The sequence below is a fragment of the Sinocyclocheilus rhinocerous genome, unplaced genomic scaffold (assembly GCF_001515625.1).
Source record: "Sinocyclocheilus rhinocerous isolate Xijiao unplaced genomic scaffold, SAMN03320098_v1.1 scaffold127, whole genome shotgun sequence".
In the NCBI taxonomy this organism is placed as follows: Eukaryota; Metazoa; Chordata; class Actinopteri; order Cypriniformes; family Cyprinidae; genus Sinocyclocheilus; species Sinocyclocheilus rhinocerous.
The window spans coordinates 783337-809790 of NW_015664685.1; the positions used below are offsets into that span (position 1 = coordinate 783337).

At 37.0% G+C, this 26454-nt stretch overlaps 2 protein-coding genes across 5 annotated transcripts in view; one reads left to right on the plus strand and one right to left on the minus strand.

The window, feature by feature from the left end:
• Positions 1 to 3835, plus strand: part of LOC107730327 (interleukin-6 receptor subunit beta-like) — a 12344-nt gene extending 8509 nt beyond the window's left edge. The window contains exons 12-16 of the mRNA XM_016541128.1: positions 131 to 277; positions 778 to 921; positions 1077 to 1170; positions 1276 to 1357; positions 2939 to 3835. Coding sequence (XP_016396614.1) covers positions 131 to 277; positions 778 to 921; positions 1077 to 1170; positions 1276 to 1357; positions 2939 to 3514 — 1043 coding nt within the window. The 3' untranslated portion in view covers positions 3515 to 3835. The remainder of the gene's footprint in view (positions 1 to 130; positions 278 to 777; positions 922 to 1076; positions 1171 to 1275; positions 1358 to 2938) is intronic.
• A 1802-nt stretch (positions 3836 to 5637) lies between these two features.
• Positions 5638 to 26454, minus strand: part of LOC107730337 (splicing regulatory glutamine/lysine-rich protein 1-like) — a 29258-nt gene continuing 8441 nt past the window's right edge. The window contains exons 1-12 of one of the 4 annotated variants that reach the window (XM_016541149.1): positions 23219 to 23481; positions 16279 to 16409; positions 15830 to 15945; positions 15221 to 15385; positions 14585 to 14763; positions 14319 to 14449; positions 14116 to 14224; positions 11994 to 12104; positions 11768 to 11899; positions 11228 to 11302; positions 11029 to 11143; positions 5638 to 6479 (exon numbers count right to left, since the gene is read on the minus strand). In XM_016541149.1, coding sequence (XP_016396635.1) covers positions 6324 to 6479; positions 11029 to 11143; positions 11228 to 11302; positions 11768 to 11899; positions 11994 to 12104; positions 14116 to 14224; positions 14319 to 14449; positions 14585 to 14763; positions 15221 to 15385; positions 15830 to 15945; positions 16279 to 16309 — 1320 coding nt within the window. In that variant the 5' untranslated portion in view covers positions 16310 to 16409; positions 23219 to 23481 and the 3' untranslated portion in view covers positions 5638 to 6323. Of the gene's footprint in view, positions 6480 to 11028; positions 11144 to 11227; positions 11303 to 11767; positions 11900 to 11993; positions 12105 to 14115; positions 14225 to 14318; positions 14450 to 14584; positions 14764 to 15220; positions 15386 to 15829; positions 15946 to 16278; positions 16410 to 23218; positions 23482 to 25681; positions 25816 to 26454 lie in introns of those variants that run through there. The other 3 variants (XM_016541147.1, XM_016541146.1, XM_016541148.1) reach the window with 3 other exon arrangements.

Consider the following 26454-nt stretch of genomic DNA (forward strand, 5'->3'; position numbering starts at 1 on the left):
TAGACACTGAAAATTTACAGTAACTGGTCTGCTCTAGTTTCCTTGTAATAGTTACAGCAGTAGATAAGAAGAACCTAGATAACTGATGTGTCATTGTGTCCGAATGAACTGAAGCTTTTTGGGCTTTCAGGTCCTATCAGTGCTCCTGGGAATGTTAGCATTTTGAATATTACCCAGCATTCCTCAGTAATTACGTGGAGCCCTGTGTCTGAGGAAGACCTGCGTGGATTCTTATTGGGCTACTGCATCTACTTGACGGAGGACAATAATGAAACATGTGAGTATGAGTCAGTCATAAAGTTATGTTTATTAATGTTTTATTTTAAAGTTAAAAACAATTCTTAGGCATTATTACTAGTGGATTTTAAATCCCTTAAATTTACGTTTCATTGTCAACACAATAATGTTTCTAAAAAATTTTAATAAATCTGAGCTAACATTACGAGAATCACTTTATCACTTGTTTATCTTCTGTTCTTATGTCTTAAAAGATTTAGTTTAATTTTTCCAATGTAATAGCTCACTAATTAATGGCTGGAAAACGTTTTGACAAAATGATTGAAGACAAATGGGAACTGCTCTAAAGTAGGATTTGATAGTCCATGCTTTCAGAGAGTTTCAAGTTTGTTAGCAAAAAAAAAAAGAAGAAGCTTTTATTGTTATTGTTGTTATTGTATGATAATAAGGCTATAAATGTGGCATTGTTTTAAATGCAGTCTTTGTGTTATATTTTGTTTGTGCTTTTTTTTTTTTTTTTACCACATTCAACATTTACAGCCTTCAAAGTGGATCCCAGCATAAACAGCTATGAGCTGCAGAATCTTGAGAGCAACAGTGCGTACCGTGTGCAGCTCTCTGCATTTACTGCAGCTGGAGAAGGAGAGCGCAGTGATTTCACACACTTTGTCACAAAACCGCCAGGTAAACTCATATTTTTCATGAGATAATGTCTGTTACTGAGCTGGGATTTGAGGTTTATCTGTTCAAAATACACACTAAATCTCTGGAGGTTTGTTTTTTAATCACATGGACTGAAATAGTCACATACGTACTGACTACATGGCTTATTTTGACAGAATTCACAGCTTTGAACAGCATTATAGCCGCGGTCGTTGTAGGAATAATAATTCTTTTACTAGCGGTTCACTTCAGCTTCCGGCTTCTGCACAGGTAGAGACACTTGCATTTTATGTTCTGAAAGATTGCCATATATAACCAGTCACTACCCCCTGCATGTCTGTCATCTAATGTGGAGCTCACTGTGCATTTTTACAGAGCCAAGAAACTGCTGTGGCCGAGTATACCAAATCCTGAGAACAGCAATGCTGTTCAGAAAATTGAAATTGCCTATGAACTGGTAAGCAAGAGACAATATATACTGCTGAAACAATAATTTCGTTGTCAAGGGAAATAATATACAAACAGTACTGAGACAGTGCCACAAGTACAGTACAGTTATGACCTGAGATGGTAATACTGTGGTTTAAATGGTACAGAATCAGAAGCAGAAATTGCCAAGTATGTTTGCACATACAGGGAATTTGTTTTGTGGTATTGCACACTGGGGAGAGCATTTAACTGTTCATGAAGTAGATTGCCTGTGAAGTACGCCAAGGTACTTCACATAATACCATTGTTTTACCATAGTGCATGTCTGTTCGATTATATTATACTCTCTGCCAGATATTTCTGTGAGTTTGCCTGTCTGCGCTCCCTCCTCCCTTCTCTCCCTTTGTCTTTTACCTCCTCCCTTCTGTGTTCTCTATCTACTCTCTTTCGTCTTTCCTCTCTCTATCCCTTATTTTATACACACATGCATATACGTATATCTCCTTTTGGCTTCAAATGATGAGATGATGGTGGAGCCCTTTGGGACGAGGTTATTGAGTTTGGTCTGTCCGATGTACAGAGTGCATTTGGGAGGAGTACTTCTGCCTGATGTACTCCTATAATATGTTTAGAACTTCCTGATCATATTCCCATTTTATATAACACACATATGTAATCCATATCTTATTGGTTGAATTGGGTACACCACCTCTCATAATATGTCTGTATATACCATTGTATAAGACAATAAAAACAAAGTTAGGCAACCTCAGATTTTTTTGTCTGCCTTGCCTTTCTTCCCGCCCGTTACACTCTGGGGGACTGAGAATATTTTGGTGATGACGAGACATAACGGGATTAATTTTTAACAATGTCCAAAAAGCATATTCTGCTTGTTGGTTGGGCCACATGACATTGATTTTGAAAACATACATACATTACATTTCAAACATACAACAATACATTTCAAATGTTAATAAACTGTGAAGAACTTTCTAAGAAATAATAGATGAGATTATAATAATAGAATAATAAGATTATGCCGAACTACTTAAGGTTTTATTTTCAAGAAATTCATTGATTTAACAAACCTGCTTTCTTCATTATATCAGGGCAGTTGTATCAACCTGAAATTTTTGACTTTATGCCACCCAAAAAACATCAAAATGACTTAATACAACCATTAAAAGCATGCACAATTGCACATAATAGAAGAAGTGTATCTCAAGTAATTTATATGTATGCTACCATTCAAATATTTGGGTCAAAAGCCTAAAGCTGCATTTGTTTGATCACAAATACAGTAACAATATCGATATTGTGAAATATTATTATAATTTTAAAATAACTGTTTTCTATTGTATTATTTTGGAATATGTAAATTATTATTGTGATGACAGTAATATCATGGTACTATAATGGTACATGTCCAAAAGAACACAGTGTTTCAATGGTACCATGTCCAGAAAGCCATGATCCATGAAATCCCATGGAGGTTTTTGTAAGTGTACATTAAGTTTCAGTTTATGACGAGACGTTTGAACATATTCATAAGTGAATTCATTATTTGAATCCTTTGGCCACTTTCTGCCATGTGTTTCTTCTGCAGGGTATCCTGGAGCCACTGAACAGACAGAGGTTAGAGGAAAGTGAGGGATGTGATTCCAGTACGGTGTGTGTCGTTGGGAGCAAGAGGGAGGCATCTCCTATCAGCAGCCCTCCCACCACCCTTCTCCTCAGTGAAGATGAGGACAGCCCATCCATCCTGGAGGAGATCGCACCACCTGACATCCCAACCAGAGAGTCTGTTATCAAAAAGACTCTCCCTACGGACTTTAATAAAACAGACTCCGTTTTGCGCACTTCTCTTGATGAAGAAGTCACAACCTTTGAAAGCAAAGACCCTAGAGAGATCGTCTCCAACACGACCGTATCGGACTTCGTCCCAGCATCCCAACCTGCTGTGGTTTTCATGAGCGATTACACTACCATGGAGATCTTCCAGCAGGTCACTATGACTGGGATTCAGGGTCCATCCATACAAACAGTAAAACCTGGATTGGTTGCTGTACATCCGGGGCAGGATTATGTTCGGCAGTCCTATTTTTTGCAAGAAATAGTCAAGGAACCACCAGGGGCATTTAACAGTACTGATGTTTTGAACCCAGAAATCACAGTGCTTTGAGATGCTCTTATCCGGTGATTTAGAGGACACTTACTGTACGGACACAATCCCTCTGGGGCACTCTGAGATTAGGAGCTTCATTTAGGGGTACAATGTTCATTGTCCTGTTCCTGACAGCTTTAGCTGCTACTCAACACCTCCCATAAAAGATGGAATACGCTACTTGTATTGACAGTGAATTGGACTCAGGTCTCCGAATTCTACCTCAGAAGCACCAGTTCTTGCGACAGAGACCACTGCATCAATGACACAGCCCTAGATGTTCCTTAAAAGGGGTCATGAAATGCATTTTCAGATCTTTATATTGGTTATCAATGTTTTATTGCATAAAAAAAATTTTAAACTACGACAAGTTTCCATCCTTATTTTCACTATTTCACAAACACTTAATTTAAAGGGGTTACCTTTTAGAAATGCAATTTTTTCCCCCCAAAAAAATGTTCTCCTAGTGTGCCATAGGAAAAAAAATGAAATTAAACAAAGGGTGGGAATTTTTTTTTTTTTGGGTGCACTGTCGCTTTAATTATTATTGTACATGATCTGTACAGAATATACTACTATATTTTCATGTGAATGTACAGTGTTACATTATATTTTATAATAAGGACTATTACACAAATTTAGGGACTTGCAATTTGAACTTCAAAAACATGGTAAGGAGTTTAACATTCGCAAGCACCGTTACATTTTCTTCAGAGAATGTAAACAATTACACAATAAGAAAAACATACTGCAGTTGATAAACCGGAAGTATAATAGCTCTTTAATGTAAATTTCATGTTAGGGAAAATCTTTTATACACGTATGTCTAAACAGATGCACAAAATCACACAAATCAATGTAATTCAGAAGTTACTTAGTTCTTAATCATATTAGTTTTGCTGCTAACAAGTACTGTATATATGTATATATACCCACTTACAAAATTAGACTGAAAAGAAAGACAACATAAAAAAATAAATAATATTCGGAAGCTTAAAGCTTTAAATTGTAGTTATTCTGAACGAGACAGCAGTCACTGTTAATAACGTTACTGTGCTCATCAATCAGTAAAGGCTTCTTAGAAAACCTATTAAAACATCTGAATATATGCCACACAACAATACTTGTATGAAGAGTTTACTGTAGGACTCTGTATACACTGGTTCAAACAAAATACTGTTAAAAAATAAGGATAAAACTATGCATTTTACACAAGCTTTAGTATAATACTCGATAAATAAGTCGTTTGACTTGATTTACATTGTTGTTAAATATTCTGTTGTCACACAAACTGTCTAGGCACTTTTAACATGCACTGTGTAACTACACAGTTCACTCGGAGTGTTATAATACACATGTACTAATTGTATATATCTATATATACAGGTGCATCTCAATAAATTAGAATGCCGTGGAAAAGTTCATTTATTTCAGTAATTCAACTCAAATTGTGAAACTCGTGTATTAAATAAATTCAGTGCACACAGACTGAAGTAGTTTAAGTCTTTGGTTCTTTTAATTGTGATGATTTTGGCTCACATTTAACAAAAACCCACCAATTCACAACAAATTAGAATACTTCATAAGAACTTCATACTTCAATAAAAAAAACATTTTTAGTGAAATGTTGGCCTTCTGGAAAGTATGTTCATTTACTGTACATATACTCAATACTTGGTAGGGGCTCCTTTCGCTTTAATTACTGCCTCAATTCGGCGCGGCATGGAGGTGATCAGTTTGTGGCACTACTAAGGTGGTATGGAAGCCCAGGTTTCTTTGACAGTGGCCTTCAGCTCATCTGCATTTTTTGGTCTCTTGTTTATCATTTTCCTCTTGACAATACCCCATAGACTCTCTATGGGGTTCAGGTCTGGTGAGTTTGCTGGCCAGTCAAGCACACCAACACCATGGTCATTTAACCAACTTTTGGTGCTTTTGGCAGTGTGAGCAGGTGCCAAATCCTGCTGGAAAATAAAATCAGCATCTTCAAAAAGCTGGTCAGCAGAAGGAAGCATGAAGTGCTCTACTTCAGTCTGTGTGCATTGAATTTATTTAATACACGAGTTTCACAATTTGAGTTGAATTACTGAAATAAATGAACTTTTCCACGACATTCTAATTTATTGAGATGCACCTATATATATATATACTTTTTTTTTTTTACTTCAGTAAATAGAAATTATGGAAAAGACCAGGTAGAGTGGATCAATCTCAGTGTACCCCAAAATCAAATTTTGAGAATTTAGAAAAATTAAGAAACTCCTTTTCCACTTTAATGTGAATAAGTAAAATAAAAAAATAATCTGTCCAGATTTATTTATTTATTTATTTTACATTATAGCAATGATGAGAGTTTTAAGGAACATGTACTTAAACATCAAAAGAAAAATTATAAATGCAAAATACATTATTTTGAGGTAAAATACAACTTTTTTTTAGATTCACACTAATAATGGCTTTGTTTTAGTACGATAAACCAAAAAGAGAAACAAAATAGCATAAAACATCTTTCCACAAGAGTGTAAACACAAAGTTGCATGCAAAAGAAAAATGCAAAACTGATTTAAAAAGTGACCTCAACACAAGCACCTTCATTCAATATACCGCATCTCTCAATCACAATAAAGAACTATCCAAAAATTTACATTTTCATCCATATGAATATCATATGACAGGTAGAATATTCACAGCAGTAGAAAATGTTTTCAGAAGCCAACAATCACACAGCAATGGACACAAGCGAAAGCACTTCAAAAGGAGTGACAGCTGTTACAGTATGATACATGATGCTGTGATCACTGTTCTTGGCATTATGGGTACATGTGAATCACTCAGCTGCAGAGAGATCATCCTCCTCGGCGTAAGTGCTCCTATAGCTGCCGTTGAAATGAGCTTGAGGAGATCTGTCGTCACTACCCACAGAGCCCGACCCATCCATGTCACTGTCATACTCGTGGTCCACCTCCTCGTAGCACCTCTCCATCTGCAAAATCAAACCACAACTCAGGAAAGGGCAAACAACACTTTCCATTCAGTAAATCTGACTGAAAGCATCCCACTGGCTGCAGGCTTCATTTAAATAACCCTTCAAGAGTTAGACGCAGTAAGACCGTATCTCACTTGGGTGTTAATAACCCCCAAAGTCATCATTAATTCCCATATGTAACACTGCTTAAAGGGGTCATCGGATGCCCATTTTGCACAAGTTGATATGATTCTTTAGGGTCTTAATGAAAAGTCTATAACATACTTTGGTTAAAATTTCTCAATGGTAGTGTAAAAAACACCCTTTTTACCCTGTCAAAATCAGCTCTGTTTTCAGCACGCGGTTCTAGTCCATGTTGCTTTAAATGCTAATGAGCTCTACTCACCACGCCTCTCTCTTCCCTGCGGTGACGAGCCATTCTCATGATACGGTTAACTTTAGCCACGGAACTTGCTAACTAGCACGTTATTAGGAAAGGCGATTTGCAAAGATTCATAAAAAACCCTTATACTCACTTCTACTGTAGATGAAGCTGGATCACGAATGATTCGCGCGAACATAGACGCATTAAGGCAGATCAGAGATCGGCGCATTCACTTCAAAATGAAAGTAACGTTAATCCTCTGCGTCTTCAGCGGCTCAGATGTCTGGAGTAAATGACGACTGCTATATTCATTATTACATCCAACAACAAAACACCTCAATCGCTTAATCGGAGACATTCTTGTCTTCCCCTGCACCGGAGTCGACACAATGGCAGACAGCTCACAGCTCACTCAGCGCGGGTCTAAGGTAAGACACCAGTCCAGTCTGTGCTGAAACGCTACTGTCAATCAACTATCGTGGGAGCGGCCTGTGCAGAACTAACAGGAATCGCAGAACAGCCTGATTTGAGAAAGGGGATTTTAAAATAGGGATTTTTAAAAAACCACTGGGTGGATTTTTATCATTATAGGGTGGATGTGTACATACACTTCCAATGCACATTTATGTTCAAACAATAACAAAAGTGAATTTTGCATCCGATGACCCCTTTAAGTATACAGTACTGTTTAAAACTTCTACTACTTTTTTTTTTGTTAAAGAAATACTTTCAATCAGCAAGGACACTGTGAAGGAAATTTGTAATCGTAATAACTAATATGTGACCCTGGACCACAAAACCAGTTTTAAGTCGCTTGGGTGTATTTTTAGCAATAGCAAAATTATAGATTTTTCTTTTATGCCAAAAATCATTAGGATATTAAGTAAAGTTCATGTTTCGTGAAAATATTTTGTAAATTTCCTACTGTAAATATATCAAAACTTTTTTATTTAGATTTTTTTGCACCCTCAGATTCCAGATTTTCAAAATAGTTGTATCTCGACCAAATATTGTCCTATCCTAATGAACCATACATCAATGAAAGCTTATTTATTCAGCTTTCAATATGATGTATAAATCTCAATTTCAAAAAATTGACCCTTGTGACTGGTTTTGTGGTCCAGGGTCACATATTTCTTTTTCTTTCAGGCTTACCATTTGTATGCTTCTGAGTATTAAATGTCCTTAACACTTGAGCCAGTTACTTAGTGTGTTGCAATAAAGAATGCACATTTACAAGGCGTCTAGAAGTCTAAGAGTATATAAAAATAACCATAACAACCCATGACTTGAGTAGCAAGCTGAAGTAATCAAAAAACAAATTTGTTTTGCCAGTAACAGAGGGGAGGTTTGCTGAATTGCACATATGAAAAACCAATATATTAAAAAAAATGATTAAATGAATCATGTCATTTTTGCCGTGCACCTATGCTATATAAACTGTTGTATTCTTTTTGTCGGGGGGATTCTCTGTGATTGGTATGAGGTCCTCCGGGCCGTGATTAAAGCATATTCAAAGGCACTGTCTGGAGTCTCTCTGGTTACTGCTGCACAGCAAGTTATGCTAAGTTCACACTACTGGATTTTAAGCCTGATTTTAGCCCGATTTTAGGACGGGCTGTGATCGGGGGGAAATCAGCGGGTGATCGGCGCTCTGCAATCTTTATGTGTGAACTACTCAACATCGCATCAAAAAGGCTCGCTGACGCGTCGCCGAGGCAAACAAATATCTAGCATGCCAAATATCTGGACCGGTCGGCCGACTCGACATCACGTGGTGTCAGGTGTTGTGACGAGCTACAGCCAATGAGAGAGCAAGGCATGGGTTGAGGTCACCGGAAGAAAAACAACACCAGCAGCAGCAACATGGCTTAAAGGGATACTGCACCCCAAAATGAAAATTTTGTCATTAATCACTTAATGACAATGACACTCGTCTCCTCTGTGTCTCTCCGCATCACCATTTTGGAGAATATCGGCTGGACGCAAGCAGCGTACGCTATTCTGTCAGCCACGACACAAGGATACGTTTTCTAAGTGTATTTACACTTTGATTTGAACAAAAACAGCGCATCAACAGTGTACGCTGCTTGCGTTCAGCGGATATTCTCCAAAATGGCGCTACAGTGATGCGGAGAGACACAGAGGAGACGAAGTGTAATTTACTTGGCAGTCAATCGGACAGTCACAAGACTCCCAGTTTTCATCCAAAATATCTTAAATTGTGTTCCGAAGGCGAAGAAAGCTTTTACGGGTTTGGAACGACATGGGGGTAAAGTGATTAATGACAAAATTTTCATTTTGGAGTATCCCTTTTAAGAAAAGTTTAGACACAATAAATGGAGCAACATTTTTCATCGAGCAAACAGCTTGCAGCGCTAATTTCTTCCCGACATCCATTTTCAAATAAACAACTCCTGTTTCACGTGTTGTTTCGCGTCATTCCCGTTCTAATTCTCGTGTGTGTTTTCGTCACAAAATGTGGTTTGTAGAGTCGTTGGGTGACAGAGTTGTTGTCAGCTTGTGTAGTGTGTAACCCCCGGTTGCGGATCATTTACATAGATTTACATAGTGTGAACACCACAACGACTTAAAGACAGACAATCAAGTCATGTAGTCTGAACAGCACAGCGATCTGCCAACGTTTTAAGTCGTGTAGTGTGAACTTAGCCTTAGTGGAACACTAAAGATCTTAGTCCTGAGTTATAGTGCTCAAAAGGGGCAAGATGTGGTCCGACACAGTAGGGTGTCGCCAGTAGACGTGCTAGAGCATAAACTATGTTAGTGTTGCCAGGAGACACTTTGGGTGTCGCCAGTAGATGCCCTCAGGTAAACTTAAGTCAGGCGCATAGGGGAATTTTTACCACAACGCATTAAAATGAACAAAAGTGACAGTAAAGACATGTTACAAAAGATTTCTATTTCAAATAAATGCTATTTTTTTCTATTCATCAAATAATCTGAAAAAAAGTAGCACGGTTTCTACAAAAATATTAAGCAGCACATCTTTTCAACATTGATAAGCAGCATATTAGTATAATTTCTGAAGGATCATGTGACACTGAATACTGGAGTAATGATGCTGAAATTTCAGCTTTGCCATCACAAGAATATATTACATTTTAAAATATATTAAAAGACAAAACTGTTTTAACTACTAATATTACTGTAGTTTTTGATCAATTAAATGCAGCCTTGGTGAAAATAAGAGCCATTTTTCAAAAACATTCAAATAAATCTTACTGATCAAACTAAATAAAATAAATCTTACCCCAACGTTTTAAATATATATCATAATATTGTACAGTAATCATATTTACAAAAGTCACATAAATGCATATAAATCAAGAAAACTAGTAAAACACTACAGACTGATGTTTTAATGTACCATGTCAAAAATGTTTTCCTCGGATGGCAAAAATTTCAAAGAAAAAAAAAAAAACTAGAACGGTTCACACTTCGTCAAAATGATGTAAGATTTGGGGGAAATAGAAAAGCTTTACGGTTAAAACAGACATATTGATGGTTATCAGAGGTAGACAGGCGTGAAAAACACTTTAAAAGTCAATCTTTGAGAGGATCAGCTGTGATCATCTGTTTCTTATCTATAAAAACTAGAGCAGCATGCAGATACAGTACAGCTGAGTTACATGTTGTGCAAATTATTTAAACTAAACCCACACAGTGCGCTCTTTGAGATGCATGGGGAGCAATGAGTCCCTCAACATGAGCATTAGAGGTATAGAGTTTCCATTTATCACTTCAATATGCAGATATAATAGCAATATAATATAATAGTATCAATGCAAACTGGTTATTAATCCAGTAAGTTGAGTACATAAGAAACTGACATTGGTTGGAAGAAGACTTTGTGACTTTAGCTCTTCTCCCATAACCAAACCCACAATCTGATTAGCAGCACACTGCTCTAACCGTCAGTCCACACGCCTCCAGAGATTAGCTGTACCTGGTAATGGCGTAGTTTCATGAAAACCACAACATGAATAAAATGACTGTACTTACATGGTGCTATTAACATTATAAGTCATAAAGTACTTGTGCTGGTGTGAATTTACGTAACCTCAGACCAAAATAACCAAGTCATTTTGCTTGTGTTTCATAAATAAAGCTTAATGTGTAAATGTACATGAGCTATGTATTTGAAATATGAATTGGACACACCAGTGATGGTTTAGCTTTATGTTCATAATCCCTGCTTTTCCTCCTGGATGTTGAGGTTTCTGTCCTTTCCCTGCTACGGTCCCGTCCTTTATCCCTCTTTTTATCTTTCTTGCCTCTGAAAATGCACAGAAGAAATTAAGATTTTAATAATGAGTCTGATCGTACAACAGCGTCAGACAAATTGTCACACTCCGTAAACCTTTTAGATGGTGATGGTGACCTGGCTTTCCGCCTTGGTGACCTGGATCGGGATCTGCTTCTTTTCTTATGGACTCTGTGAGATAAAGGAAAATAAAAAGATTTTTATCTAAGCACACAAGCTAACTTCTAAAAAAAATAAAAAAAAATAAAAATGTAACTTTTCCCCAGTAAAAATTATTCTTCCAACTAAATTTATACATCGATATAAAACTGTATTATAAGACTCATTTTCACAGAATATGTTGGAAAGGCACTAAGTGTGGCCACCCAAATATAAGACAGTTCTATATTGTTTAATTCTTTGGTCACTTCATGATTCTCACACTTCCCTTTGTTTTATTTCATGTTTTGGTTAGAAATAATTATTAAAAAAAAAGAAAAAAAAGAATGAGCAGGTGTAAATTTATTTTATTTCTTAAATTGACTTCTTTCATTAACTTTATTTATTTTTTTTTGTATTTTTTTTTTTGTGCATTGTAGGTGATATTTTGAACATGCAAAGTCTGTTGTAGGTTTAATACGGACACTTTCTTCTGACCTGCTTATACTGTGGGAACATCTAGAGCCACTGTAGCCTTTGGAAGGCATCCTTCCCTTTTTGTCCCGTGGCCTCGTTTCTTCCCAATCATTGTCCTTCCTTGCTTTGCTGTCCTTGTCCTTCCTTTGGTCCCTGTGTATGAGACACAACACTTGTCTGAAATGTCCTTTGTAGGAACAAAACAGAATATGAGTGTAAAGAGGCCGATATGGTGGTGCAGGTTAACCTAGAATGAGATAGACTCCGGCTGTGTTTCCTTTCTCGGGAACATGAGCGTCTCCTATGGGGCCCACGGGAGTCATTCACACTCTGCCGTGATCTCTGGGACAGGCGTCCCCTTTAAACACCATTGATAAAATAAAGTTATTTTTCCATTGCTACAGTGAAACATAAATTACTAACATTAAAAAAGTGGAAATTATGTCCACACATATATAACAAGCAAAGCTTGGGTCATTTAATACAGCATATCTGCAGATTTTAAAATCAAATTTAAGACTTCAAGACTTTTTTTTAAAGATCTGAACCAATAAAATTAATACTGTATGTTGATACAGAACAAACCCATAAAATCTCAAACTAAAGCTTAATTAAGCAGACTGGGACACATTTTCAATGAGGACTCATATCAGCAAAACAGGGTAACTGCAAAACATGTTTGATTAAATAGATACATATGTATTGAAATTGTTTTATGTACCAAAATATAAATAGATCCAAATTAGAAGTTGGTCGATATTGGATTATTGCTGACACAATAATAATGTGAAAATAATAAACATACAGATTATTGTGCAGAGTAAAATCTATATACTGAATGTGTTAATGTTCTTAGTGTTTCCTTCATGTGATGGGGTGGAACAGAGTGAAGCTAAAAGTCTTTAAATGAATCCCAGATACAGTTTGTGTAACCAAAATACCAATAATAATAATAATACAAAGATTTTCATGCATAATGTGGGCCTTTTAATAATAAACTCTCTTAAAATGAAATGTCTATGCTTTACGACTTTCAGATGCTCAATCAAAAAGATGAAGGAAATAGAATATAATTACAGCCATCTACAACATATTACACTATAAACACCATAAAGTAAACATTGTTATAATTCTTCAACAGTACATTATAAGCAATTGCTTGGCATAAGTATGTGGCGGTGATGGAAAGAGTACTGAAAATTTGCACTCGTAATACTCAATTACAAGAAAAAGTACAGGTGTTAAAAAAGTAATTAAGTAGAAGTTCAAAGTACTCTTCTCAAAAACTACCCAGAGTACTAGTTACTTTTTAGCCATTGACATTGAATGAATTGTCAAAAACCACAATCAAATCAGAGATCCATGGAGAAAATTAAATATAGCAATACAAACATAACTTTGCTTTCCATTTAGTACTTAAAACACACTTCGAGCAAGTGAAAAATATCTACAGCTATCTAAATATATACAGCCTTTGATTGGTTACCTTGATTTTGTTTCTCAATATTTTTTCTTAATCACCACAATTAAGAAATGCTCATCAAATCTCCACGAAGCACATCAAGTGTATTGGTTAAAACATGCCGAGACATTTGATTGCACATCACATTTTGACATTACCAATACTGCTTGCAATCATAATGCAATATGCAGAAAGTACATTAATACTTTAAATAAAAGGGTTACTGAGCTGTTGTTTATATCAGCGGTGTCATGCCCATTCAAACCGTGGGGGCACGTGCCCCCTCAAATTTTTTGGATAAAAAAAAAATCCAAAAAAAGTGGAATTTGAACGCAGCTTCCAAAAGTAAAAAAATAGCCAAATAATATTTTTTATATTTGATTCAGTGCGGCACATCACCAACTTCCAAATTCAAATCTGCGGTCATGCTTTGGCTGGCGCTGAGCCAAAACAGATGTGTTTTTACAGTGCTGTGCATTATAACCAATCACACACGATACATCTCTGATTGGCCATTGCATTCAAGAAATCAACAGACATGTCTGTGATTGGCTACATTGCTCAATACGTTGAAAATAGAAAACAGAAACCTTTGACACTCTCCAGAGCGCAAACACAAATACGCACTGGATCGTTTGCCAAATCCGTTTTGCCAATATGTTGTTATTATAATTACAGCTTCAACTGAGGGTGTTCTTGCTTTCGTATATCTAGTAAAACTACTGTAGTGAATTACTTTTTCAAAGGGTTAGCTTGATAGTACTTTAACTACTTAAAGGTGCAATAGGTGATTGTCTTCAGAAACATTTTTTGTTATGCTGGTTCTGTGAGTAGCTTGTAGCTTAGCAAGCTACTAAGCTTTCAGGAGTCAACGTGGCAAGTGTGTTTACGGATGTGTGTAATCTACCTGTGCCTGGATCTAGATCGCTTTCTTCGTGAGTGTGGTGGGGAGCGAGAGTGAGATCTGGACCTTCTGGAACATCTAGATCTACTACTGGATGAACCAATTTTATCATCTGGAAGAAACAATCAAAACTCTCATCAATTAAAAAGAAAAACATTTTGAGAAAGCCTCACTCTGTGTGTGTGTCCAGGCTAGAGAGGACAGACCTGGCTCGATAGAAGCAGCGATGGTTGACTGAGCCTCTCTGACTTTCTTCATCACATCCTCCAGCTCTTTGGCCGCAGCTTGAGGTGTGAGCTCTGGAGGCTTCACTATGGCATTATTGGAGTGGTTAATCCTAAAAAAGTTGATTAATTACTAGTAAAATATATACTGCTTGCACACAGATAATACAGGACACACTGTAAATCTTGTATTAAAGAAAACTGGTAGGTTGTTGAGCATATTTAAAAACTCAAAAAAGAACACTCACTTTAGTGGTCTGTCGCCAAACATAACTCCATTAAATGTAAGCGCTCGTGACACTGATTCCTGATCAGCAAACTCCACAAAAGCAAAACGTGTAGGTTGGGTTTCATCTCCTGCCATTCTAACAAACTTAACATCTCCCACTTGCTTGAAGAACTTGAGGAGCTGATCTGCTGTGGTGCTCTACGGGAGATTGGCAGAACAAGAGCAACATGCTTGAAAGACAAAAGTGAATCGTGTCATTTTAGATGCCCACTTTAATTACATCCATCCACCACATTTCTCATGTAGTGGCAATTACGCTGGGGTGACTTGTTTTGGTCTGCGTTTTTTCTTAAATTATGTCACACCAGTTCGTTCTTTAAGTATATCGGGGTCTTAAGAACAGTGGATTCCCATTCTTCTCCCTTTTCCATCGCATATCAGTGAAAATAAAATAATAATAAAAAATTATGAAGTAAATATTAAAAAATCAGAAACAGTGCCTAATATACGTGAAATTGGATGTGGTGTTCTTATTGCATACTGTTTTATAATGTACTCCAAATACACTATCTGCCACTATACAAGTATAAATAGTATCTAACACTATTTGCACTTGCAGATAGCCTCTGAATGAATTCAATTCATTTTCACATACCTGTGAATTTAAATTGCCGACATACACCGTCCTCCTGATCTCATCAATTTTAGAGGGATCTACATTTCCCATGAGCGGAGGCTGTGAAGCAATTGCATTTAGAGCCGCCACAGATGTGTCCAAACTAGACTTCAGGACCCCCAGATTAGCTAAAGGAAGACCTCGCTGTCCGCAAATAAATGTAACACAGTGACAACTGACAATTTGAAATAAAATACAGTAAATCTGTGACATGCAGTTGATGTAGGTGATATTTTTTCATCATTCATTAAAGGCTGGAATACATTACACAACTTTTAAATCTGAAAATAATTTAAAACACTAGGCATGATACACATGATACATATGTGTTCTAAAATCATCCCAAAAATATCAATATTTAACATCCTGCGACTGGATAGAATCATTGTCTCAAGCTAAAAAAAAAAAAAAACATTTGTTGCCCATCACACACTACATGACTTTCTGTGAAAAGTGTCAACTTTGACCGCCCACAATCTGCAAACTTGCTGTCTTTCACCAACTATCACTGGCTCTTCCAAACTGCAAATCTGGGGGAAAAAACAGTGTAGTGTATTCCAGCCTTAATTTGCGAGATTGTGTTTTTACATTCTGTAGTGTAGTGGGGCTAGGAATGGGCAGAAGTCCTCCTCCGCTCATCAGGCTGGTCACTGGGGCGGCGGGGGCCAAAAGTGAGAGCGCCTTTGCCTCTTCAGGGATTTTTCCTGAAGAACAAGAGCACTGGCATTAGAGAGGCCAATGGAGACATCTCCAGCTGCTTTACCTACGACCCAAGATTCAGAGGAGAGTTCTCTAACAGCCTAGCGCTCTAACACCCACCCTGAGCATCTCCAACCCCGACCATGAACAATCAAACAATCTGAACTAGCATAGCTACTCTCTTTTTACTATCAACACAAGACATACTGTAAACAGGATGACTTTTGCACAAAAACAGAGAAAAGAACATTTTGATTAGTCCTTTTCTCTCTTTTTAAAAAAAAAGATCAGAACAGAAAATGTAGAGAATGAGTTTAACACTTTGTGGTATGGGTCACCTGTACTGGAAACATATTGGTCATGAACCATACGATATCAAGCATGGGCGCTTTTCTCCCTGGGGCGATCGTGTCGCAGTGTTGGAAAGGGTGTGCAACACAAGACAACCGTTCATGTTGGCTGCATCACACTAATAGCACATAGAACATCAGATACAGAAAAGAAGATCATTTTAAGTGTCTTTGAGAAATCCCCCCTCAAACCGTCACCCCTAAAAAGTGTTGCCTTCACAATAAAGTTAAAAACAAATAATATTTCCAAATACGTTTCAGCCAATGTTGGTAAAACATATAAACGCATGCTTTGTGCTTACAGTGGCTATAGTACTCATGGGCAAACTGACTGTTGGTATATCTGTGCTTTTGTGTTAAGAACTAAATTAAAACCTCAAATGTGACTTTCAGCCACTTCAGTACTACTCTAAAGTCAATGTTCCCCAAAACCATGCAATGGAGTTATACATGTGCAATGGTGTGAGCTTTTATAAGAACTGTTTCATTTCTTGCCATTACAGTTAATTGAACAATGGTGCCTTGCAAAAATAAACATCACTCTTCACTAGCAATTCTGTCATTTTACTGAATTACAGATCCTACACAGGCACTGTTAGAAAATATTAGGGCTTCACGACATTAGGGGAAAAAAACTGACACTGCAATATTTTGTTTTTCAGTGATATATATACAGTGTGTATATATATATATATATATATATATATATACACACTGTATATATATCACTGAAAAACAAAATATTGCAGTGTCAGTTTTTTTCCCCTAATGTCGTGAAGCCCTACATGGGCATCCTCAAACGGAAGGTGGACGAGCGCAAGGTCTCTAACATCCACCAGCTCCGTGATGTCGTCATGGAGGAGTGGAAGAGGACTCCAGTGGCAACCTGTGAAGCTCTGGTGAACTCCATGCCCAAAAGGGTTAAGGCAGTGCTGGAAAATAATGGTAACCACACAAAATATTGACACTGTGGGCCCAATTTGGACATTTTCACTTAGGGGTGTACTCACTTTTGTGGCCAGCGGTTTAGACATTAATGGCTGTTTGTTGAGTTATTTTGAGGGGACAGCAAATTTACTCTGTTATAAAAGCTGTACACTCACTACTCTACATTGTAGCAAAGTGTCATTTCTTCAGTGTTGTCACATGAAAAGATATAATAAAATATTTACAAAAATGTGAGGGGTGTACTCACTTCTGTGAGATACAGTATATATATATATAAAATAAAAAATCACCCCCACCCCACTTTTACACATTTTAAAGCCTTTATTTTTTTAACTCTATAGTTGTGCAGTAAAATTCACTTTAAAGATTCACTTTTGATTTATGAAGATATCATGAAAAAAATGTGCCAAAAATCCTGGTGGAAAACAAAAACTTTTAAGATGAAAATGACATATAGCCAGACATATTGACATATAACCAATAGATGGCAGCGGAGGAACACTCATTAGCTCAGTTGCCATTTACACTCCCTAGTTTTCACATTTTGCTTTTGGGTTTATTATAAAATTACTATTATAACAAATTTTAGTAGCAAGTACATTTAAATAATAATGCATTAAATATTTTTTTAGATTTTTAGATTTAATTTAAAAACTATGTTTGTAAAACATTGCCTTAAAAAGGACACATCAAAAAGAGTGCTTTAAGTTTTATCTTTAACTGAGAAGCTGCAGTTAGAAATATTTTCAGCCAACACAGACTTCTTTGCTGCTGTAGTTTTGTTACTCTGTCAGATAGTTTGTTCTGTCCATATGCTATGTTTTCACTGTCAAACATAGCAATGACAAACAAAACTTTTCTTTGAATTGTGAGTAGATTATGTAGAGCAGTGGTTTTCAACCTTTTAGGACATGCCCCCTTTCTCTTTTGCTGTTTGATTAACATTAATAATATAAGAAATGCACGGATCCATTATACTGAACTTATGAGAATACTCGTCAAGAGCCATTCAGACATAATTTGGTTTGTATTTGCTCAAGACGTGAAAGAGAACTCATTTACCGGGGTAGGGTTGCACCCTAAGTTCTTACTTAAATTAGAACGTTAAGTCCACACTAGAGGCTTAGTAACTAATAGCTAGTGTGTAACTAAATCTATACATTATTCGGTTGCACCAGTTGTTCATAAGGCAAGACGTACCTAGTAGTTCCCTTTCGAGATGTCTCTCGATGTTACGTACAGCTTGCTAACGCATTGGGGAAACACCTTTCTCTTTAGAATACTGAAGCTTGACTCTACAATGGCCAATGGCGCATTGAAATTAGGGGGCGTGGCACCCCTTATAACGCAGCGCTTGGCACCATTTTCCTGAGAATCTTTCTCTTTTACCTGAATTATTTGGAAGCCTCTCCTTCGTCATCAAGTCATCGCAAATGTGACTAAATCTCAATCCTCTGCAGCGTTCCGGCAAAGTTGTGACATGTCCTTCAAACTTTGTTCTTCCTGCTCGGGACCTCTACAGCTCCCTGACGATCATGACAGGTAAAGTCCGCCATTGAGGAGCCCAACTGCCCTTACTGCGACACCAAGAGTGTCTGGACACTCCGTAGGAGGATAGCCCTCGTACTCAGTGACGCATCTACTCCCCATTTGCCATCCTTTTCCTCTGCCACTCCTCCGGAGCCGCAAAGTAAGAAGCAACGGCCACTGGTTGCGGAAACCAACGCTGCTGTCAGTGAGCTCACGCCGGCTCATGGTGGGTCATGGTGGGTCTAATGCTATTTCATGCATTCTGAGTAATTTACACTATTAAAGAGTTGGATTCTCCTGCTAAACATGGCCAAAGTTTCAACAAACGATTTGGACGTATGACGGAGTATTTCTGTGCCAAATACACTCCTTCTGGGTTTGAAAAAGTTTTGGAAAGTTTTTTTTCGAGCATGGCTCTTCATGACGTCACGAAGAGCGGAATTTCTTGTATGGGCACTTCTCCAGGAAGAGCGCGCGCACACAGCAAAAGCGAGAGCGAGAGCGAGAGCGAGAGCAAGAGCGAGCGCTCATCAACTTGCTTCATTCGGGTTATGGAAGTTGTCGGCGGCGCTGCACAGGACTTGCTCGAGAAGAATGTCTCCAAAGAAGTGTGTTTTTGGATGTAAGGGAAAGATAACCATGTTCAGCTTCCCAAAGAACCCAGCATTAAGGGAACAGTGGATGCAGTTTGTTTTTCTGGGAAAGCAATGGAGTTTCGCACGTGTGTTTGTTCCCGTCATTTCGGTGATGAATGTTTTATAAACAAGGCCCAGTTCGACGCTGGATTTGCAGATCGTTTCATACTGAAAGACAGAGCGGTCCCAGTGATAAAATATCCTGGTCATGAGCTGGAATTGCAAGCGGCGTGTAAAACTGATTAAAATTTCTGTGTTTTGTTGGCAATCAGTGCTCGGAACTCTTTAGCTCCGCCCACGGCACGCCTCCAGGAGCTCGGCTGTTTTCTGAGAGAATCGTAAAGCTGCATCTTTCTTTTGTAAATCTGATAAAACTAAAGAATCTTCAGAGATATGAAGGATGCAATACTACTATATAGGTACTCAAGATTAACATGAGATTGGTGAAAATGTGTGTGTTATGTCCCCCTTTAAAAAGAGACAAGGCCCGGATCCTGAAATCTTTAGAGAGCTTCGCAGCGCCACTGATCTCACCCTGTGAGCCACTAAGATGACGGCGCAGTCTATTGGCCGTGCCATGGGTAACATGGTTGTGCTGGACAGGCACCTATGGCTAACGCTGATGGACATGAGGGATGCAGAGAAGGCCGTCCTTTCGAACACCCCTATCAGTCCCTCTGGGCTTTTTGGCAGCTCGGTTGAATCCCTCACAGAGCAATTCTCTGAAGCACAAAAGCAATCAAGGGTGAAAAAGCACTTCATGCCGAAACGCACAAGTCAGCCCACTCCTGCTCCTCATCCGCTCAGCGCTCTTCCTCTAGACTGCGAGCTGATACAGCTCCAAAGCCCTGCCCACATCCAGAGTCTTCGGTGCGTCCCAAGGACTCATGGCATGGAATCGGTTACAAGCTTCAGTTTGCACGCAGACCACCCCGGTTCAACGGCGTGGTAACGTCGGAAGTTCAAGCCTCAAATGCTCCAGTTTTAAGAGCAGAAATACACAATCTCCTCGCCAAAGAAGCCGTGAAGATTGTGCCTCCCGAGGAACGAGACCGTTTTTTACAGCCGCTATTGTTTAGTTCCAAAAAAGGATGGCAGTCTTTACCCTATTCTAGATCTACGTCATTTGAATCACACTCTAGCGAAACATTCATTCAAAATGATTTCACTGAAACGAATGGTGAAATTATTGTGCACTCATGATTTTTCTAGAGTAACTTTTGCTACTGAATTATCCATTAACCTAGTTTATAATAGTATTTTTGTCATATATTTTGATTATATTTTTAGTTTGTTATTTTTTTTTATAATGAAGCTGTCTATATTTAGTAGATTGTGTGTAACATACAAAAGAGTGATGATCGACCTACATATTGAGGTATAGAAATTCTACACTGATTTAAAAAAACTCCGCTGGTATCGGATCGATATCGGTATTGGCAGATACTCAGAATTTTTGGTATCGGATCGGTATCGGTTCTGAAAATGTGGTATCAAGCCATCCCTAACAATCAATATGCAAAAAAGCCAGCTGCAACCCAAAAATCTTTTCCTGGGTGTGAGTCTGGATTCTATCTCCATGTGAGCTCACCTGCTACCGGAGCGCACAAGCAAGCTGCGCGCAACATCGAGAGAAATTTTGAAATGGAACGTTTCTGGTTACTAAAAGTAACTTCGGTTCCCTGAGAGGGGAATGAGACAATGCACTCGTGCCATGTCACTTTCACTCAGGTCTTGTTCAGTCGAAGATTCTGAGTAAAATGTGTTAAAAGGGATGCTACACACCCCCTAATTTTCACACACCATTGGCCACTGTGGAGTAATGGCATTAAGCGAATCAGACTTCAGTTTTCTAAGGAGAAAGGTGTTCCCCAATGCAATGCAAGCTGCACGCAACGTCTCATTCCCTCAGGGAACTGAGGTTACGTTCAGTAACCGGAGACTTTTGTAAGCTCGAAAGACATAATGTGTAGTCACATAATATGACGTTTACCCTAAGTGATCAAATATAGATAAAGCCCACCTAAAAAGGACCACCCCTGGTCCAGCGTGCATAATTATACTGAAACATAAATATATAACCAGCTTACCTGACTCAGCTTGATGGCTTAGCCTGTTTCTGAGCACAACTTGAGAGGCATACACATGCCAAGTGTATGCCTCTGAATTAAAAGGTGCTGGCGCGCCCCACAGGTTGAAAACCCCTGATGTAAAGCTAGAGAAACCGAGCAAAGGGCGTTCCATTTTTATAGCGCAACTGACCGAGCTTTCTCACACGTAAACTCCTGATATCATCAATGACTAACTACACCAGTGGTCACTAAACTCGGTCCTGGAGGACCGGTGTCCTGCAGGTTTTGCTCCAACCCTAATCAAACACACGTGAACCAGCTAATTAAGGTCTTACTAGGTATACTAGAAACTTCCAGGCAGGTGTGTTGAGGCAAGTTGGAGCTAAACTCTGCAGGAGTTTAGCTCCAACACCAAACTTGGCCCTCAAGGACCGAGTTTGGTGACCCCTGAACTAGACTATCAATGTGTGCACTGTGTGTATGCTTTTTTTTCTCGTTATAATATTAGGAAGATATGTGAGCTTGTAGAACTCCGTAAACTTGCGAAAACCAAAATTAGTTCGGAGCACTGATCTATACAACTCTATTATAGATCAGAGGTTCAGAGCGGATTCTGACTAACCTACAGTAAACACCTCTGATTGGCCATTGCTTTTAACAGAGATGCCTGTGATTGGCTACAATACGCAACACTGCAAAAACATTGTAAATTGAAACTTTTGGTTTTGTAATTGGAAACATTGGTAATTGGAAACCAGAGCGCGCACACAAAAACACATAGGACTCAGTAGTGAAACATGTAGAAACTCCCCGGATCTACACGAATCACACAAATGACCCATTTTGAATTCAAAATGGCAAATTTCACCGAAATGTGACACGTTTGCATCCCTGAGAATGACTGGGGTGATTTGCAGGTGAGCAGTTAGTAAAATAAAAATTAAAAAAGCTAAAAATTACCTTTTTAAATAAAGAGTCTTTCCTTGAGTTTTCACAGGCACAAATATTTTACAAATATTAAAACAATTTCATAGTATGTCTGTAAAATTATAATACTAATATTTACATCTTAATTTATTTATTTTCAAACGCTAAACTATTAGGCTTACAGTAGCTTAAGTAAATGAAACACAAAATCATAGCACATTTATTTAATTAAATGGCAACCTTTGCTATTTTTATATTCACACAGCCATATTGAAATGTCAATTTTATTTTGATAGATCATGCAGCCCTAGAAAATATGCATTAAAAAATGCTGCAAGAGAACCTGTTTTAGCTTAAAAACTGAAGCTTTGAAAACCGAAAGTCCTGATCTCAATCCAACATTGAACATGTAGCTATATTTGAGCATCAAACGACTAAAGATAACTATACTGTGCTCAAAATTTAAGTAACTGCTACTCTCTTTTAAGAATCCTAAGAATAAATTATAAAATAAGAATAATTAACTGACAAAATAATAATTAATAACTAAGAACATTTAAGAATATTTTCTAAAAACATGACATTCAATTAGTGCTATGAAAAATAAATGTATTTCAGGACTTATAATTCAGTAAAAACAGAAAATTGGTGAAGGGTCTGAATACTTTGTGAGGCACTGTGTGGCTATATTAAATAATGAAGGAATATATTCTTTTCCAAAGTAAAACCCTAAGCAGATCAGTGGAGAGGAGCGAGAGAAAGAGAGAGAGGAGGAAATCTTAATGCATTAGATATCAGTAAGAGCTGCCCTTGTACCGTTCAAACTTCCCTCCAACACTGGGCGGCAAGTCAACCTGGACAGCGTTCAAAGACAGGCAAAGGGGTGCAACTGTGGGATTGGGGACGAGGGACAAGGGGACAGGAAAAAAAGAAAAAAAAAAGAAAAAGAAAAACAACACAATGAATATGCAACTCTTCTAAGAGGCAAAAAAGGGACAACATGTGAGAGAAAAAAAAAAGGAAATTAAAATAAAATAAAATAAAAAGAGACAAGGTGTCCATCTCGGAAGGTTCAGCAGCTACGCAAGGCAAAAAAAAGTTGTTAGCCAGTGGTTGCACAGTAGACTTGAGAAGACCTCACCCTTTCACTTCATACCCTCTGCCTTCACACTCTGCAACGAATGCTCATTTCATAATCTGACTTCACTTTGCATGAAAAGGGACAAAAATAGGGCTTGAAATGTCTTTAAAAAAATTATTTTGATCTTAATTTTACATTTTGAATTATTTTAATGTTCTAATGAATCAAATGATTCAAATGATTCTTGCTTAGTGAAAGGAGGAGCTTAACTTTCAGAAAACCATCTACCACAGGAAGCAAAAGTTTTTTTTATTATTAATTTATTTTATTTTATTTTATATGTGGCACATAATGTTATTATGTGTTTGGCATTTTAGATTAACCGAACAAACTAATGGTATAAGCCAGAGTTGCAATTTTATATTAAATTACTCTATCAATTAGTTGTGGTCAGCTAGTTTTTAAGTGTAGTTATAATAAAATTAAAGAAATATATAATAATATTAAAGAAATATAAAGAAATATATAATTTTCCATAAATAAAAAATGCATTTTATTTAATTATTTTTTTTAACAAATACCTCTAGTAACAGGATTGAACAATTAAAAATGACAAATGCATGAAACAATTAGTAATTTGAATTTTGAAGTTTCTGTGAGCCTAAGCATGTAATGTTTTAGAAAATGAAATCTCTCACAATTCACATATAGCAAACAACTCAAATTCAAAATTCAATGCTATGTTCATCAGACAAGCAAGAACAATTAATAATAGCATCAAACATTCACGCAGCTACCTATTATTATTCTTTTGAAACTACTGCTGAAATACTGCTGAACCAAGGGTCACTAAAAGGATGCGGTGTAACAATTTACACTCAACAATTCTTCAAGTTTACCTTTTTTCTCAAAATGATAGAATAAAATCATGACAAAAAAATATATTTGTCAAATGTTTTGGTAGAATGTCATAAATTATTGGTCACAGTCTAGGAGTGCTACTTAAAAATGTAATTAAAAAAAAGTAAACAATGTTATGATAAAAAAAAGATTTATTTATTAGTTGGTTTATTGTTTTACTGCAATTTCTACACTACCATTTAAAAGTATGGGGTCAGTAAGATTTTTGTTTTGTTTAAAAAAAAAATGTATGTATATATATATATATTCAGCAAAAAGATGCTTTAAATTGGTCAAAAAGTCAAGATTTTTACCAAAACATTTCAAACAACTGGTGTTCTCTTGAACTTTCTAAAGAATCTTAATAAAAACTTAGCACAATTCCCACTAAAATATTAAGTAGCACAACTATTTTCAACACTGATAATTTTTTGAGAACTAAATCAGCTTTTCAGAATGATTTCTCAAGGATCATGTAACACTGAAGACTGGAGTAATGCTACTGAAAATTCAGGTTTACAATCACAAAAATAAATGACATTTTAAAATATATTAAAATAGAAAACAGTTATATTAAACTGTTGTAATACAATATTACAGTTTTAACGTATTTTAAATCAAACAAATACAACATAGGTGAGCATAAGAGACTTTTAAAAAACATGACCCCAAACATGAATGAATTTTAAATGAATGTTTTTATCAATCTGTACCTTGATTTTGAGATATTATTTGTGAATTAATACATTCATAAATGATTCCTACACTTAATTTTTAAGTGCCACTCCTAGTCCTCCATACCAGTGACTTTTAGTGATTTTGTGCTGTTTCACCCTGCTTTTCTAATTTTCTAGCAATGCATCAGTTCACTGTTAAACCCCTATTCAAAAGGCAAAACCCATTTATGAATATGAACTAATGACTGTGTCCCTAATCCCTCGAGTTTAGCAAAACACTAAAAGCGTGTTCACACAGTCCTGATGCTGTTACATAACACAAAAGAATGATCTTAATCACCTCCATCATTTCCACATCCTCCAGCTCAACTGATAAACAAGTGAGCTGGTGTCACTCCACCCACCTCCAATGAACTCACAAAATAAAACAGAGCTGATAGCAGTGATAGCTCAGCACACAGACTCATGGTTATCATACAAATCTGGGACACAAAAACACACAAAATAATGTCAGGAAGCCAATTATGGTTTGTTCTTCTCAAAAGTTTGATTTGCAGTTAGATAGTCAGTGTCTTTGTATAATCTGGCACACAAATGTAACACACATGCAAATGTACTAACCTTCAGCGCAGGGCACAACAATCAAAGCTCTGTCAATAAAAACAGTGTTGGTTAAATGTTGTGCCACACCAACACTGGAAGGCTCTCGATACTTTATGTAGCAAACTTTGGATGAAAAGGAAAGCGGTGCATTGCTGAAAGAGAAGAAAAACAAGGATTTAATTCCCCTTTTTTATGAATATACTGTAGATATAATATGCTGCATAGGACTGTACTTTTCTCTGGTCAATTATCAAAAAAGAAGATATGAACTTTGTAAAGTCAGAGTCTATAAGGCTGATCTTAAGTGGAGTTAAAATACTATGCAAAATAGTGCTGTAATAAATTAATGTAGAGGACTTCCTCTGTGGTTTAGCTGCTGTCCTAAGCAATTCTTAAAGGGATAGTCCACCCAAAAATGAACTCTGTCATCATTTAGTCCAGTGTTTCCCAACCTTTTTTTAGTCACGGCACCCTTTGGAAATTTTAACAAACTTGTGGCACCCTACAAAATTAATTTTGTCACAATATTTGAATTTCTAACTTCGATATAATTTGAAAAGTATAGATATTCGGTACAACAGGGAAGAACTGCAGAATATAATGTCATACAGATATTTTTAATATTATAAAAAAAAAATTGTCCATCAATGGTGGCAATCAGAAGGCTAATTTCTGATGAAGAGACCAATTTATATGACAGACTTTAATGTGGGCTCTTATTCATATGTAAACATTGTGAGATAGCTAGTTAAACAAAGTTTTGATTTTACAGCTGGGTAATTTTGTTGCAG